The following is a 17,231-nucleotide window of genomic DNA, read 5'->3' on the forward strand; positions in this document are numbered from 1 at the left end:
AGATGTGAATATATTGAGCTTCTAGCATACATACGTCAACCACACTATGAACCCAATGGGCAGGTAAGCTTAATCTGATTGTTAGTATATTTCGTAGCATATCTGTACTATTTAGCAAGTATTGTCCACTCATGATGTCATAAGGAATTTCTTCTAGGCAAATCATGTTTGGTTAACATGATTTCATCTAATAATGGAGGAGATTGACAATGCTAATATTAAGGTGTATATGGACTTTCAGAAGACATTTGTTAAAATAGCAGATAATGGAATTGTAAGCAAATTTAAATTTTAGAGGAATATGACAGAATGTGATGTGATGGACCTAAAATTGATCAAGGATCAGAAAGCAGAGAATAGAGCATAATTTGTTTTCAGACTGGAGGTATGCAGAGGATTGAGAATTCCTGGGATTGGTGCTAGGAGTATTACCTTTTTGATCTTTAGGGATCAAGCATTAGTGGCAAAAAAAAATCCTTTTACTGACTATCCCTAATTGCTCAAATTGAGAAGGAGGCTATTAGGATTTGGTCCTTTTTACTGTTATTGATATGAAATTGAGTGTGCAGTACAAAAATTCAAAGCTCTCAGTTTGAAAAAACTCAAATGTATTAAATCAAGATAAAAATAGTTATAGGCGTCAGAACGCAAAATCTGATGAAGAAATGGCAGATCCATCACAAATTTAAAAGAAGAGAAGTGTGATGATACATTATGTGACGGAGAATGAAGAGAAACAAAGTACAGCAAAATATACAATTTTAAAGCAACTATAGGAACAGAGACAACTGGAAAAAGTAACCAAATCTTTAGAGGTGAGAGCAAAAGTTGCAATATATGGAATCCTTGGCTTTATTAATGTAGGCATAAAATGATAGGCAGAACAGCAGAGGGCTTAGAGTGATATGAAATGTTTTTATATACAATAAATTATAGTGATGTGGAATACAGTACCTAAAAGGATGATGCAAGATGTTTAAATAGTCACTGTCAAAACAGAATTTAAAGGAAAGAATTCAGGACTTTGGGGAAAGAGCTGAATAATGGATAGAGAGCCAGGATATGCACAATGGGCCTCAACACCTAGTTCTATGCTGCATCATTCATGATTCTGTGATACCATAGCCTTGACATTTCAGTTCTTGCGACAGTGTTGTGACTATGTGACTTTGTAATTAACAAAATAGCTCCGGTTTCCTATAAAGTGGCTAAACTGCAAGTGTTAGTATCAAATAACAATCGTATGTTATGCTCCTCCCAAGTTTACTTTTTTCAGACTCCTCCCCATTATTGCTAGATAATTCCACTAGAGGCCACTGTTTGTTAACCTCCATTATTTGTTTCCTGTCAGTCACTCCATAAATTAACTTTACAATTCTCAGAACTAAGGGTAACTGTTTACATATTTTAGAAATTTTATATAACATCACAATTTTTGATTTCATTATTGTTAGTACAAAATACATTGTAAAGATACAATGCCTTTTAAAAACAAAAGAGCATCTGTGCAAAAGTCCAATACATCCAACCAAGAATACAGGAGTGAGCCATTTAACCCGTCAAGTCTGCTCATCACTGAATTAGATACTGGCTGATCTTCTACCTCAATGTCACTTTCCTGAACTATCTCCATATCCCTTATTGTCATTAGCATCTTCTCTTCATGATTGAATGGCGGAGCAGACTCGATGGGATGAGTGGCCTAATTTCTACTCCTATGTCTTATGGTCTTAACAAGCCAATCATCTCATTGCTGTTTCACTGATATTACTGATGCAAAATAACAATAATATTTGACAACACATTTCATGTGAAATATTAACCAATTTTGACAAGGCAATTAGGTACTTTATAAATGCAGACCAGTCTTAACCAATGGTCAGTAATTTATTAAATCAAGAAAATAAAATATTATGAAATGATCAGAGGGATAGGGAGTATTTCACTTTACCCTAAAACTTCAACATATAGATAACAGAAACAATCTTTGCCAACTGGAGCATTTCTACTTTTTGTTTTCAAAAAATATTAATTCAAATAGTGCCATGCTTTATCTCATTAATATTCAAAGCACTATTGCATTCTATTGAGTCATTGGACACAGGATCAGAAGATTAGAGGAATAAATACTAATGGTGTCAGCAATATGTGCTCATTAAAGAAGGGCATATTCTTACATTTTCGTAATCATCATCAGCATCATTATACTCAGATTTGTGACTCTGTGATGGCTGTGATTGAGATCTTTGTCGAGGAACTGGCTTTTCAGTTTCAGCTGACCGAAAACTGCGTCCTTCAGGAGATGAGCGGCTAGAAAATATAATATTTTATTCACTTTTAGTCCTGATGTATTAACTTTGATTTTTTTTCTTAAACCCTAATGTAGCAGTATGACTCGTTCAATATTATACATATTAGTCATGGTGTAAATCATCACAAATAAAATGGTGAGCAAGGGTCAGAAATATATTGTATAAATGTGATGGGGCTAACATTGCTCTGCAATCATCAAGTAGTGCCAAAACCTTATCTTGCTGGGAGACTCAGCAATGAAATACATGGAATGGCATAAAATTCCAATAGTTGCACAATGTAGGTGCACCAAACTGGCCCAAATGATGTTGTTATGCCCAAACCCTGTACATTGTTGCAAATGAAAAGAGCAACGAGTTTGGTCTAAGGGCAGTTTTTTACTATAATGAGAAGAGGGTTATCTGAACCATTTGGATTCAGTTCCGTGACATGAATAATTTGGATATTGGCCTAAGGGAATGATTTTAAAAGTTTCAGAAGACACCAAGATAGCAGGGATCTTGGCTGCAAATAGATTTTGATATGATGAAGGATAAGGTTAGAAGGTAAAAGATATAAATCAGTATATCTCAATGAGTCATTAATTTTCTTTGTTAAAATGTTGCATTCTATAAATGTAAGTTGCTGTTTGACGCTGTGCCAGAGGAGAGAGATTTTTAGCTAAAGGCTCACAATTGTAGCAGAAGTTGATGTAATTCTAGACTTATTGCGAGCAAATAGAATATAAATACAGACAGATAATGAATCTATACAGTATCTTACTAAGCTCTCAATTGTAGTGCCTATTATTACAATCCAAACTAAAGGAAGATTGTTGAGTTTATAGATTGGGTACAATGCAAATTCTTGAGGACGCTGTCTGAAATCGGGAAATATAAATGCAAAGAAAGATCTCAGATGGGGACAGGGAAACAAGTGGAAAAATTCTACACAATTTTCCTCATCAACCTATATGGTGCATCTATCCGTGACAGTATTGGTAGGATCCATTGGTATGAAAACCGCTACACTAACTTTTATTATTTATTCCATGACCATCTTTTTTTGAGAGAGATATGACTTTAACTAGTGGTAAGTTTTCAGCCGATTCCTTTTGACATCACGTTTGCTAGGGCCCCATGATACCTTACACAGTCCAATGTTGTTCGAGGACAGCCTTACCTCACCTTGAGTTTAGCTTTTTTGTCCGTGTTTGATCAAAGGCTGAAATAAGGTCAGGTGCTGAGTGGTCCTGACAGAACTGTAACGAAGCACCCGTGAGCAAGTTATTCCTTGGCAAATGTAATTGAGTAGCACTGTTGATAGTCCCACTTTACTTATGATGGAGCATAGACCAATACATTGATCATTAGCATAGATGCATTTGTCCTGCTTTTTGTGTACAGAATATAATTTTCCATATTATATGAAAGAAAATAAAATCATTGCAGATGCTGAAAATCAGAGGCAAAACAGAAATGGCTTGAAAAACCTGTCAGGTCTGGTAGAAACTGTGACGAGAGCAGAGTTAACATTTTGGGTCAAGTGACCCTTCTTCAGAACTGATTGTACCTGGGAGAAGGTTGGTATGTATGCTGACAATGGGGTGGAGGGAGTGGGGAGTTGGGGAGAAATAAAGGAGAGGCGGAGATGGAACCCAGACAGAGAGAAAAACAATTAGGCAGACAAAGGAATGGGTAAAGGTCGGCCTGGAAAATGAATAGTTGCTAATAGAGGCCATTAGTGGCTGACAACAGGTTGTTTGTAGTAGTAGACGACAAGACTTGGTATTTGGGGTTTGGGGTAAGGACATGGGAGAAAGTGCTCAGGCCCTAATATTATTGAACTTGATATTGAGTTCTAAAGTCTGCAGGATTCCCAAGCAGAAAATGAGATGCTCTTCTTTCAGCTTGTGTTGAGCTTTGTTGGGGCACCATAGCAAGCCTGAGGCAGAGATGTTGGTCTATCTCCTTCTAAACTGACAGCACTCCGTGCTCTCAGATCCAACTCTGACTTTGTAATTAAGCCTGTTGACAATGTATCTGGCATCCTCACTTCAACATTGTGGAGGCTGAGCACCAGCTCTCAGACTCCTCTTATTTCCCCCGGACTTTGACCCCACCATTGAACACCAGGCTATTGTGTCCACACTGGTTGCTAATTTCATTTCATGTGGTGATCCCCCACCCCCACCATGTCCAAGCTCATAGTCTCCCAACCCCGCACAGGCCACTTCCACCTCTTTCCCCAAAATCCATAAACAGATCTTCCAGGGTAGACCCCCTATTTCTCCCTGCTCTTACCTCAAGGAACTCATCTCTTTCTACCTCATACAAAGAAACCTACAGCACAGGAACAGGCCCTTTGGCCCTCCAAGCCTGCGCCGATCAACTTGATCTTTCTCTCTCCTTGGTCTTTCTCTCTCCTTGGTCAGTCCCTTCCAACCTACATCTGTGATTCTTCTGACACTTTTCGCCAGTTTCAGAATTTCCAGTTCGTGGGTTCCAGCTGCCTCCTCTTCACCATGGAGATGCAATTCCTTTACATATCCATTCCTCATCAGGATCGTCTCCACTCCACCATGGAAAAAAGGCCTGAATTGTCCCCATCCACCACTACCACACAGCTTGTTCATTGTCACTTTGAACAATTTCTCCTTTAACTCCTCTCACTTTCTTCAGGTCAAAGGTGTGGCCATGAGTGCCCACATGGGCCCCAGTTATGCTTGTCTCATTCTAGTGTACATGGAATATTCCTTGTTCCAAATCTTCTCTGGACTCCATCCACAACTCTTTCTCTAATACAGCAATTACATCAACAGTGCTGCTTCCCTCTATCACGGAGTCATACACCATGGAAACAGACCCTTGAGTTCAACTCATCCATGCTGATCAAATTCACAAAATAAACTAATCCCATTTGCCTGTGTTTGGCCTGTATCTTTCCTACTCATATACCTGTCCAAATGTGTTTTAAATGTTGTAACTAAACCTGCATCTACCACTTCTTCTGGCAGTTGATTCGACATATGAGCCACCTCCTGTGAGAAAAAGTTGCCCCACAGGTCCCTTTTAAATATTTCTCCTCTCACCTTAAAATTATGCCTTCTGGTTTTGAACATCCCTCCCTGAGGGAAAAGACCTTTTCTATGGAACTGGTAACCTCTTATAGGAAAGATGCAGAAGCTTTAGAGAGGGTACAGAGGAGATTTACCAGGATGCTGCCTGGACAGGAGTGCAGGTCTTATGAGGAAAGGTTGAGGGAGCTAGGGCTTTTTTCTTGGAGCGAAGAAGGATGAGAGGTGATTTGATAGAGGTCTACAAGATGATGAGAGGCATTGATAGAGTGGATAGTCAGAGACTTTTTCCCAGAGTGGAAATGACTATTACGAGGGGGCATAATTTTAAAGTGATTGGAGGAAGGTATAGGGGAGGTGTCAGAGGTAGTTGCCATCCAGGTTGATAGGGTTGTTAGGAAGGTGTATGGTGTGTTAGGTTTTATTGGTAGTGGGATTGAGTTTCGGAGCCATGAGGCCACGTTAAAGCTGTACAAAACTCTGGTGCGGCTGCACTTGGAGTGTTGCATACAGTTCTGGTCGCCGCATTATAGAAAGGACGTGGAAGCATTGGAAAGGGTGCAGAGGAGATGTACCAGGATGTTCAGAGATAATGGGAACTGCAGATGCTGGAGAATCCAAGACAACAAAATGTGAGGCTGGATGAACACAGCAGGCCAAGCAGCATCTCAGGAGCACAAAAGCTGACGTTTCGGGCATAGACCCTTCATCAGAGAGGGGGATGGGGTGAGGGTTCTGGAATAAATAGGGAGAGAGGGGGAGGCGGACCGAAGATGGAGAGAAAAGAAGATAGGTGGAGAGAGTATAGGTGGGGAGGCAGGGAGGGGATAGGTCAGTCCAGGGAAGACGGACAGGTCAAGGAGGTGGGATGAAGTTAGTAGGTAGATGGAGGTGCAGCTTGGGGTGGGAGGAAGGGATGGGTGAGAGGAAGAACAGGTTAGGGAGGCGGAGACAGGCTGGGCTGGTTTTGGGATGCACTGGGGGGAGGAGAAGAGCTGGGCTGGTTGTGTGTTGCAGTGGGGGGAGGGGACGAACTGGGCTGGTTTTGGGATGCGGTGGGGGAAGGGGAGATTTTGAAGCTGGTGAAGTCCACATTGATACCATTAGGCTGCAGGGTTCCTAGGCGGAATATGAGTTGCTGTTCCTGCAACCTTCGGGTGGCATCATTGTGGCACTGCAGGAGGTCCATGATGGACATGTCATCTAAAGAATGGGAGGGGGAGTGGAAATGGTTTGCGACTGGGAGGTGCAGTAGTTTGTTGCGAACTGAGCGGAGATGTTCTGCAAAGCGGTCTCCAAGCCTCCGCTTGGTTTCCCCAATGTAGAGGAAGCCACACCAGGTACAGTGGATGCAGTATACCGCATTGGCAGATGTGCAGGTGAACCTCTGCTTAATGTGGAATGTCATCCTGGGGCCTGGGATAGGGGTGAGGGGGGAGCTGTGGGGGCAAGTGTAGCATTTCCTGCGGTTGCAGGGGAAGGTTCCGGGTGTGGTGGGGTTGGAGGGCAGTGTGGAGCGAACAAGGGAGTCACGGAGAGAGTGGTCTCTCCGGAAAGCAGACAGGGGTGGGGATGGAAAAATGTCTTGGGTGGTGGGGTCGGATTGTAGATGGCGGAAGTGTCGGAGGATGATGCGTTGTATCTGGAGGTTGGTGGCGTGGTGTGTGAGAACGAGTGGGATCCTCTTTGGGCGGTTGTGGCGGGGGCGGGGTGTGAGAGACTTGTTGCGGGAAATACGGGAGACGCGGTCGAGGGCGTTCTCGATCACTGTGGGGGGAAAGTTGCGGTCCTTGAAGAATTTGGACATCTGGGATGTGCGGGAGTGGAATGTCTTGTCGTGGGAGCAGATGCGGCGGAGGCGGAGGAATTGGGAATAGGGGATGGAATTTTTGCAGGAGGGTGGGTGGGAGGAGGTGTATTCTAGGTAGCTGTGGGAGTCGGTGGGCTTGAAATGGACATCAGTTACAAGCTGGTTGCCTGAGATGGAGACTGAGAGGTCCAGGAAGGTGAGGGATGTGCTGGAGATGGCCCAGGTGAACTGAAGGTTGGGGTGGAAGGTGTTGGTGAAGTGGATGAACTGTTCGAGCTCCTCTGGGGAACAAGAGGCGGCGCCCATACAGTCATCAATGTACCGGAGAAAGAGGTGGGGTTTGGGGCCTGTGTAGGTGCGGAAGAGGGACTGTTCCACGTGACCTACAAAGAGGCAGGCATAGCTGGGGCCCATGCGGGTGCCCATGGCCACCCCCTTAGTCTGTAGGAAGTGGGAGGAGTCAAAAGAGAAGTTGTTGAGGGTGAGGACGAGTTCGGCTAGGCGGATGAGGGTGTCGGTGGAGGGGGACTGGTCGGGCCTGCGGGACAGGAAGAAGCGGAGGGCCTTGAGGCCATCTGCATGCGGAATGCAGGTGTATAGGGACTGGACGTCCATGGTGAAGATGAGGTGTTGGGGGCCAGGGAATTGGAAGTCCTGGAGGAGGTGGAGGGCGTGGGTGGTGTCACGGACGTAGGTGGGGAGTTCCTGGACCAAGGGGGAGAAAATGGAGTCCAGATAGGTGGAGATGAGTTCGGTGGGGCAGGAGCAGGCTGAGACGATTGGTCGACCGGAGCAGGCAGGTTTGTGGATTTTGGGAAGGAGATAGAAACGGGCCGTGCAGGGTTGGGGAACAGTGAGGTTGGAGGCTGTGGGTGGGAGGTCCCCTGAGGTGATGAGGTCATGAATGGTGTTGGAGATGATGGTTTGGTGCTCGGGCTTGGGGTCATGATCGAGGGGGCAGTAGGGGGTGGTGTTGGAGAGTTGGCGTCTGGCCTTGGCGATGTAGAGGTCAGTGCGCCATACTACCACTGCGCCACCCTTGTCTGCGGGTTTGATGGTGAGGTTGGGGTTGGAGCGGAGGGCTGCCTGTTCTGCAGGGGAGAGGTTGGAGTGGGTGAGAGGGGTGGAGAGGTTGAGGCGGTTAATGTCTCGACAGCAGTTAGAGATGAAGAGGTCAAGGGAGGGTAGTAGGCCTGGGGGTGGTGTCCAGGAGGAGGACTTGGTGTACCAGGATGTTGCCTGGTATGGAGGGAAGGTCTTATGAGGAAAGGCTATGAGGGGCTTGAGGCTGTTTTCATTAGAGAGAGGAAGGTTAAGAGGTGACTTAATAGAGACATACAAGATGATCAGAGGATTAGATAGGGTGGACAGTGAAAGCCTTCTTCCGCGGATGATTTCGGCTAGCACAAGGGGATATAGCTTTAAATTGAGGGGTGATAGATAAAGGACAGAAGTCAAAGGTAGGTTCTTTACACAGAGTAGTAAGGGCGTGGAATGCCCTGCCTGCAACAGTAGTAGACTCTCCAAGTTTAATGGCATTTAAATGGTCATTGGATAAACATATGGATGATAATGGAATAGTGTACTTTAGATGGGTTTCACATTGGTTTCTCAGGTTAGCGCAACATTGAGGGCCAAAGGACCTGTACTATGCTGTACTGTTCTATGTTCTATGTTCCATGTTTAATTTAAAAGACTTTTGGATAGGTACGTGTGTAGGAAAGGTTTAGAGGGATATGGGGCAACTGTAGGCAAGTTCGGAGAGATAATGGGAACTGCAGATGCTGGAGAATCCAAGATAATAAAATGTGAGGCTGGATGAACACAGCAGGCCAAGCAGCATCTCAGGAGCACAAAAGCCGAAGGTTGCAAGAACAGCAACTCATATTCCACCTGGGAACCCTGCAGCCTAATGGTATCAATGTTGACTTCACCAGTTTCAAAATCTCCCCTTCCCCCACCGCATCCCTAAACCAGCCCAGTTTGTCCCCTCCCCCCACTGCACCACACAACCAGCCCAGCTCTTCTCCTCCACCCACTGCATCCCAAAACCAGTCCAACCTGTCTCTGCCTCCCTAACCTGTTCTTCCTCTCACCCATCCCTTCCTCCCACCCCAAGCCGCACCCCCATCTACCTACTAACCTCATCCCACCTCCTTGACCTGTCCGTCTTTCCTGGACTGACCTATCCCCTCCCTACCTCCCCACCTATACTCTCTCCACCTATCTTCTTTTCTCTCCATCTTCGGTCCACCTCCCCCTCTCTCCCTATTTATTCCAGAACCCTCACCCCATCCCCCTCTCTGATGAAGGGTCTAGGCCCGAAACGTCAGCTTTTGTGCTCCTGAGATGCTGCTTGGCCTGCTGTGTTCATCCAGCCTCACATTTTATTATTATGTAGGCAAGTGGTACTACTTTAGTTTGGAAAACTTGGTTGGCATGGATGAATTGGGCCAAAGGGTCTGTTTCTGTGCTGTATGACTCCATGACTCTTTGATTATAGAGACATCGCTGCAGGTGTCCAGGGCCGAGAACTGAACATCCAGAAGTATTCAATATTTAAAAGATGGTGGAGTTGTATTGCTGTTTGAAGAGGAAATTAATGCAATTGTTTGGAAAGATATTTGCTCCGATGATGCCAAATCTACAAGGGTAGACCTCAGAAACACCAAAAGACAATAAACTTTAGAGGGGCTTGTATATAGACCCCTAAACTGCAGGAGTAATATTGGGAATGGCATTTAAAAGGAACTCAGAGATGCCTGCTATAAAGGCAATCTGTAATTACATGTAGATTGGACAAATCAAATTAGTAACAATATTGTAGAAGAGAAAAACCTGGAGTGTATGCAGGATATGTTTTGGTCCTTATCTGAGGAAGGTTGTTCTTACTATGAAGAGGGTGCAACTAAGGTCTGCCAAACTGATTTTTGGGATAGCGAGACTGATGTATAATGAAAGGCTAAATTGGTTATGATTACATTCCCTGAAATTCAAAGAATAAGGAGTCGATATGATAGAAACCTACAAAGTTCTAACAAGACTTAGATAAGATGCATCAAAAATGATCCCAAAGGTAGTGGAGTCCAGAACCAGGGATCACAGTTTAAGGCTAGGAGATATAACACTTAAGAGTTAGACAAGGAGAGATTTCTTTGCCCAGAGAGTATGCACCTGTGGAATTTGCAACCACAGAAAATAGTCAAGGCAAAAACATTTTATGATTTCAAGAAGGAGTGATCTAGCACCTGAAGGCCCAACCATCCTCAGCTGCTTCATCAATGATCTTCCCTCCATCATAAGGTCAAAAGTGGGGATGTTCGTCGATGATTGCACAATGTTCAGCACCATTTGTAATTCTTCAAACACTGAGGTAATCCACGTTCACACGCAATAAGATCTGGACAGGCTTGGGCTGACAAGTGGCAAGTGACATTCACACCACACAAATGCCAGGCTATGACCATCACCAATAAGAGACAATCTAACCACCATCCGTTGACATTCAATGGTGTTACCTTCGCTGAATCCCCCACTCTCAACATCCTGGGGGTTACCATTGACCAGAAACTCAACTGGACTCACCACATTAACATAGTGGCTACAAGAGCAGGTCAGAAGCTGGGAATACTGTGGCGAGTAACTCACCTTCTGACTCCTCAAAGCCTGTCCACCTTCTACAAGGCACAAGTCAGGAGTGTGATGGAATACTCCCCACTCGCCTGGATGAGCCCCACCAACACGCAAGAAGCTTGACACAGTCCAGGACTAAGCAGCCCACTTGATTAGCACCACATCCACAAGCATCCACTCCCTCCACCACCAATGTTCAGTAGCAGCAGTGTGTACTATGTCCAAGATGCACTGCAGAAATTCACCAAAGATCCTCAGACAGCATCTTCCAAACCCACAACCACCTCCATCTAAGGACAAGTTCCCCTCCAAATAACTCACCATCCAGACTTGGAAATATATCACTTCCCTTCATTGTTGCTGGGTCAAAATCCTGGAATTCCCTCTCTAAGGGCATTGTGGGTTAACCCACAGCAGGAGGACCGCAGCAGTTCAAGACGGCAGCTCACCATCACCTTCTCAAGGGTAACTAGAGATGGGTAAGAAATTGTGGACAGCCAGCAACGCCCCCATCCCACAAAATGAATAGCAAAAAAAGGTAGAGGGATTCAAAGGATATGGAGATATGGAGCAGGAACAGACTATTGACTTGGATTGTCAGCAATGATCATAATGAATGGTGGAGCAAGCTCAAAGGTCTAAATGGCCTACTCTTGCTCCTATTTTCTATTTTCTATGTTTCTATGACACTGCCTTCACAACCCCTACAGTTTTAGAATAATATGAAATGTTTTGAAGGAATTTAGGAACATGGTGAGTAAATTTGATTCGAATTCCTGCTCACATGAAGGGTAAATGCTAATACAGTGGTGTAGCCATTTTACTTGAGATGTCAATTATGCATCAATTGTAGTGATAATTTATAACAAACCACTTACTGTAAGGGTTTTGCCAGATGTGCACCATATTCTTGAAACTTAGGTTTAACAGGAGGTGGTTGCTTGGTCAAGGCTGAAGTTCCTTTTGGCAATAGTTCTGGTTTATATAGTTTAGGCTTAACCTGTACAGGTTCAGATGGAATTGGTGACAAAATGGGTTTGTTTGTTGGTAATGGAGGGTGGCTTGCATTGGATCCTTTGGACATTAGCACAGGAGGGGATCCATCATTACATCCTTTTGTCATGAGGATTGAAGGAGATTCAGTGCTTGGTTCTTTGCTCATAAATATTGTATATCCAGCTTTAGATCCTTTATTCACAGGCAGTGGGGGAGGTGCAGCATTAGATCCTTTGTTCATGAGCACTGAAGGAGGTACAGCACTAGCTCCTTTGTTCATAGGTACTGGAGGAGGCACAGTGCTGGCTCCATAGTCTATAGGCATTGGAGGAGGTACGGTGCTAACTCCTTTGTTCATTGGTACTGGAGGAGGTACAGTGCTGGCTCCTTTGTTCATAGGCACTGGAGGAGGTACAGTGCAAGCTCCTTTGTTCATAGGAGGTATAATGTTAGTTCCTTTGTTTAAAGGCACTGGAGGAAGTATAATGTTAGTTCCTTTGTTTAAAGGCACTGGAGGAAGTATAATATTAGTTCCTTTGTTTATAGGCACTGGAGGAGGTATAATGTTAGTTCCTTTGTTTATAGGCACTGGAGGAGGTACAGTGCTAGATGCTTTGCTCGTGGATGTGGAAGGAGGTCCAGAGTTAGGTCCTTTGAAGAAGAGCACAGAAGGGGATACATCATCAAGTGATGTCTCTTTTCCAGTTGTCTGTTGTAAATGCTTATTTAACTCCATTGCAAATGTACTTTTCACTTTGACATCAGAGCTTGTAGTTTCTGAATATCTCCAGTGTTGCTCCTTTCCACCTGAAGCAGATTTTAAATGTACACTAGGTGGAGTTGGACAGCTTGGAGAAGCTTTGGGAGAAAGACATTTGGACAATGCATTGACTTCAGTTTTTGTAGAGGAAGGAGAAGGCAAACGGTCTTGTAGTGAACTTGATAAATCTTCTTTAATTACAACCAACCCATGGGACATGCGTCTTTGTGTAGGAGGTGGCAAAGGAGGTAGCGGTTTTTTATTGCTCCTTTCCAGCTGAATTGGAGAATTCAACATGGGGTGAACACCTAAACACATTGGAAAGAGAAAAGTAATACGTCACTTCACTGCAACTAAAAAGCCAATTGAAATGCTATAAAAGTAATTTTCAAATTTTTAATTGATGCCATCCATAATCCTTCTCATTTCTCCTACAAATTAAGAAATTAACTGATTCAATACATTCTACAACACTTTAGTACTTCTGATTGTTCTGAAAATCTGTGTTCTTTGAATCAGTGGACATAAGAATTCAGTGTAATCACTTACTTGCCTAATGCTGGGACAACCTTTATTAGTCATATAATAACATAATTCATACTTCAAATAAAAAATCATTGCAAGGGTCTAGGCCCGAAACGTCAGCTTTTGTGCTCCTAAGATGCTATTTGGTCTGCTGTGTTCATCCAGCTTCACACTTTGTTATCTTGGATTCTCCAGCATCTGCAGTTCCTATTATCTCAGGTTTTCAAGAATGTCTTAAAGGAGAAAAGTGTATCAAAAAAAGGCAAAGAGGTGTCGGAACAGTATTCCAGAACTTTGGGCCTGGGTATCTGAAGGTGTGGCCACCAATGGTAGAGTAATTACAGTTGGGAATTCACAAGAGGCCAAAAATAGAGGATGACCAAGATCTTGGTGGATTGTGGAGCTGGGCAACATTACAAAGTTAGGAAGAGGTCAGGACATGGAGGAATTTAACAGTTAGGATGAGAATTTTAAAGCCAGGTTGCACTTGACCAGAAGCCAAATAGCAAGTACATGTTTTATAGGGGAACAATATGCATGTGCTTGCATCATAGAATCATATGATACAGAACAGGCCCTTCAGCCCATTGAGTCTACACCAGCTTGCTTCTGTAATTTTAAAGATTCTGAAAAGGTTCCTGATGACTGAATAGTATCTTCCACTATTTAAGAAGGGAGGGAGAGTAGAGATCTACAGACTTGTTAGATCGATATCAGTACTAAGGAAAATATTAGAATCTATTATAAAGCTAGTAATAAGTGGACATTTGGAAAAATTAGCAACATTGGAAATAGTCAACATGGATTTATAAAAGGGAAATCTTGTTTGATAAGCTTGTTAGAGTGTTTTGACAATATTACTTGGCATGCCTGAGGCCATGAATAGAAATGCCAAACAATACAATATTCTTTTCTATAATTTTTGGTTTAATTCAAAGTGGACTCATAAAATGGTCACATGATCATATTTTCAGAAACTTCCGAGTCTCCTCCATTGTAGTGATATCCAAGTTAAAGCTGACAAAAAGGAGTCCGACCCTAACTGTCTGCTTTCTGCCAGTTCTAGATAAAGGAGAGCCTCAAAACAATTTATGTTTTCAGCTTGTAATGGAAATGCTGATGGGAGAGGCAAAGCTACGCTGCCAGCTTAACAACCTTCTAATAAACCCACTGAGAAGAGCTTTGAGCACCCGAAATACCTGCCTCTATCACATATGTCTGTGGTGCAATAGGCTACTGCATTCCACTGTTAACCAAAGTGTTGCTGGTTCGAAACTACCCAGAAACGAAGAAGTTCTTTATTTGCCCTCTTGTGGTGCAATGGTAGTGTCCTTGTCCTGGATGTGGGAGGCCCAGGTTCAAGTCTAACCTGCTCCAGGGGTGTGTTATAACATCTCTGATCAGGCTGATTAGAAAAAGACAAAAATTGGGGAGGCATGATGGCTCAGTGGTTAGCACTGCCGCCTCAGTGCCAGGAACCTGGATTCAATTCCACCCTCAGGTGACTGACTGTGTGAAGTTTGCACATTCGCCCTGAATCTGTGTGGGTTTCCACCGGGTCCTCCGGTTTCTTCCCACAGTGCAAAGATGTGAGGTTAGTTGGATTGGCCGTGCTAAATTGCCCGTAGTGTTCAGGGATGTGTAGATTAGGCGTGTTAGCCATGGGAAATGCAGGATTACAGGGAAAGGGCATGGGGATGGGTGTGGGTAGGATGCTCTTCGGAGGGTCAGTATGGACATTTTGGGCTAAAGGACCTGTTTCCACACTGTAGGGATTACATGATTCTATTCTATAATTCTACAACTGGAAGCTGAGGCAGTTGAATGGCTTAAAATGTACACTTGTGGGATTCTACATCAGTTACTGCGGACCTATGGAAAGAGAGAGCAGAATTCCATCTATATCTTGAAGTTACTGGATGGAATGTTGACTATACTTTGCCTGTAAGAATGATAGTTACTGAGTCTATCTCGCAAAGGAAACTATTACTGACCCTCAGAAAACTGTAACTCATGAACTGATTTTTTTAGAACCTTTGGATTTGACAAAACTTGTAATATGCAATCCATTTCTTCTCCTGTCCTGACTTATTTAATTCCTAGAGTGCATATCTATGTGGAAGGAGTAGCAAAACAATTCCTCTGCATTTTGATTTTCTTATTAGTAAGCCCTATCCTTAATTTCAGTTTAAAGGTTTTTGCTGTAGGCTTATTTTGAAAATTGTAATCCGAAAACCCAGAGCATTAGGGATATATCCTTCAGCCTACCTCAGTAAGGGAAAAGAATTAAAAAAGGAAAGGAGTAAATTAAACAATACCTTGCTGTCCTGGGCTTAAGAAGGGAAAAGCAATCATAATTTAAATTTACTGCTATTCCACATCTTGTCTGCAATAAATTGGCAAAGAAGAATCAATGGATGTGGCATGTTTAGATTTCAGAAGGCTTTTGATAACATTTCACACTAAAATTAAAGTGCATGAGATTGGCAAATAAGCTACTAATATAGTTTAAAAATTGGTTATCAGACTAAAAGCACAAAGTATGGATAAATCAATCATTCTGTGGATGGCAGTCTATTTCTATGGAGTATCAAAGGTTCCACAACTGTACACAATCTATATAAATTTGGTGGATATTAGTCGCAATTGTAAGAGCCCAATTTTGTTGATGACACTAAACTAGGTGGAAACTAAGTTGTTAGGAGTATTCAAGAAGGCTTCAAGAGGATTTAGACAAGTTAAGTAAATAGCTAGTACATATCGAATGGAATACAATGTGAATAAGTTTGGAGTTACTTATTTTGGTAGAAAATATTGGAAAGGCAGAATATTTCTGAAATGGTGGGAGATTGGAAAGAAGGTGTCCAAAGAGTCTTGGGTGACGTAGGCAGCCAGGTGTAGTAACCAATTAAGAAGGCAAATGGTTCATTGCCATTCATTACAAGGCAATTTGGATACAGAACGAAACAAGTCTTGTTGCAGTTGTATGAAGCTATGGTAAGACCATATCTGCCATAAGATCTAGGCCCAAAATGTCAGCCTAACTGCTCTTCTGATGCTGCTTGGCCTGCTGTGTTCATCCAGCTCTACACCTTGTTATCTCAGATTCTCTAACATCTGTAGTTCTTACAATCTCTACAATATTGTGCACAGTTTTGGTTTTCTTACCTAAGGAAGGATATACTTGCCAGAGAGGGAGTGCAATGAATTCTGCAGATTCATGAACCTTTGACAGAAGAAACATTTCCTCATCTATATCCTAAATGGGTAATCTGTTACTCTAAGATTATGCCATATGGACCTAGAATCTCCTGCAATGGGAAAAACCTTTCAGCAATTATTCTGACAAGCTACATAAGAATCTAATATGTTTCAATATGGTTGCCTTTCATTCTTCTCAATGCCAATGAGTAGAATTCTTACCTACTCAACTTTTCTGCATAAAAATACATCTATATCTGGTTTCAGCCTAGTGAACCTTCTGTGGACTTCTCCAATGCCACTATAACTTTCCTGAAACAAGAGAATCAAAACTGTTCACATTATTCCAGCTATGCTCAAACTAGTGCCTCTTATAGTTTTAGCAAGACTTTCCTATTTTTATATGCCATTCCCTTAAAATAAAAGTCAACATTCCATTTGACTTTTCTGTTTTCTGCGCCTTCTGAAGTCTTTCTCCACTTAAATTTAATTCAGCTCTTCTAGCCATCTTGCTAAAATGTCTAACCTCACATTTTTCCACATTATATTCCATTTTTTAAGTTTTGCTTTTTTGAGGCATTAAACAGTTTAGCTGCTGGCAAGTTATTTCCCTAAACTGCAGAATTGAAAAATCAGGATAAGGGGATGATTATTTTAGACTGAGAGGTAGAGTAATTTCTTCAGAGGGCTGTAAATCTTTAGAATTCTGTATTATAAAGGAGCCATAGGTGTGAACTGTCAGATTCAAGGTGTGATTGACATATATTTTGTCTCGACAGGAATCAAGGAAATGAAGCACCAAAATGATTGAGGTCAAGGATCAGCCATGATCTTACTGAATGGTAGAACAATGGCAGGTTCAACAGGACACGTTCTTATTCCTGTGCTTTCTTTTCAATTTATGACCTTTTTGCTACCACATTAGCTTTCGTAAAAAT

At 42.7% G+C, this 17,231-nt stretch overlaps 1 protein-coding gene across 1 annotated transcript in view; it reads right to left on the bottom strand.

Moving 5' to 3' along the window:
* sh3bp2 (SH3-domain binding protein 2) overlaps window positions 1–17,231 on the bottom strand; it is a 119,789-nt gene that overhangs the window by 15,962 nt on the left and 86,596 nt on the right. Inside the window, exons 9-10 of the mRNA XM_048528238.2 lie at window positions 11,690–12,875; window positions 2,178–2,310 (exon numbers count right to left, since the gene is read on the bottom strand). Coding sequence (XP_048384195.1) covers window positions 2,178–2,310; window positions 11,690–12,875 — 1,319 coding nt within the window. The remainder of the gene's footprint in view (window positions 1–2,177; window positions 2,311–11,689; window positions 12,876–17,231) is intronic.

The sequence above is a fragment of the Stegostoma tigrinum genome, chromosome 3 (assembly GCF_030684315.1).
Source record: "Stegostoma tigrinum isolate sSteTig4 chromosome 3, sSteTig4.hap1, whole genome shotgun sequence".
Taxonomy (NCBI): Eukaryota; Metazoa; Chordata; class Chondrichthyes; order Orectolobiformes; family Stegostomatidae; genus Stegostoma; species Stegostoma tigrinum.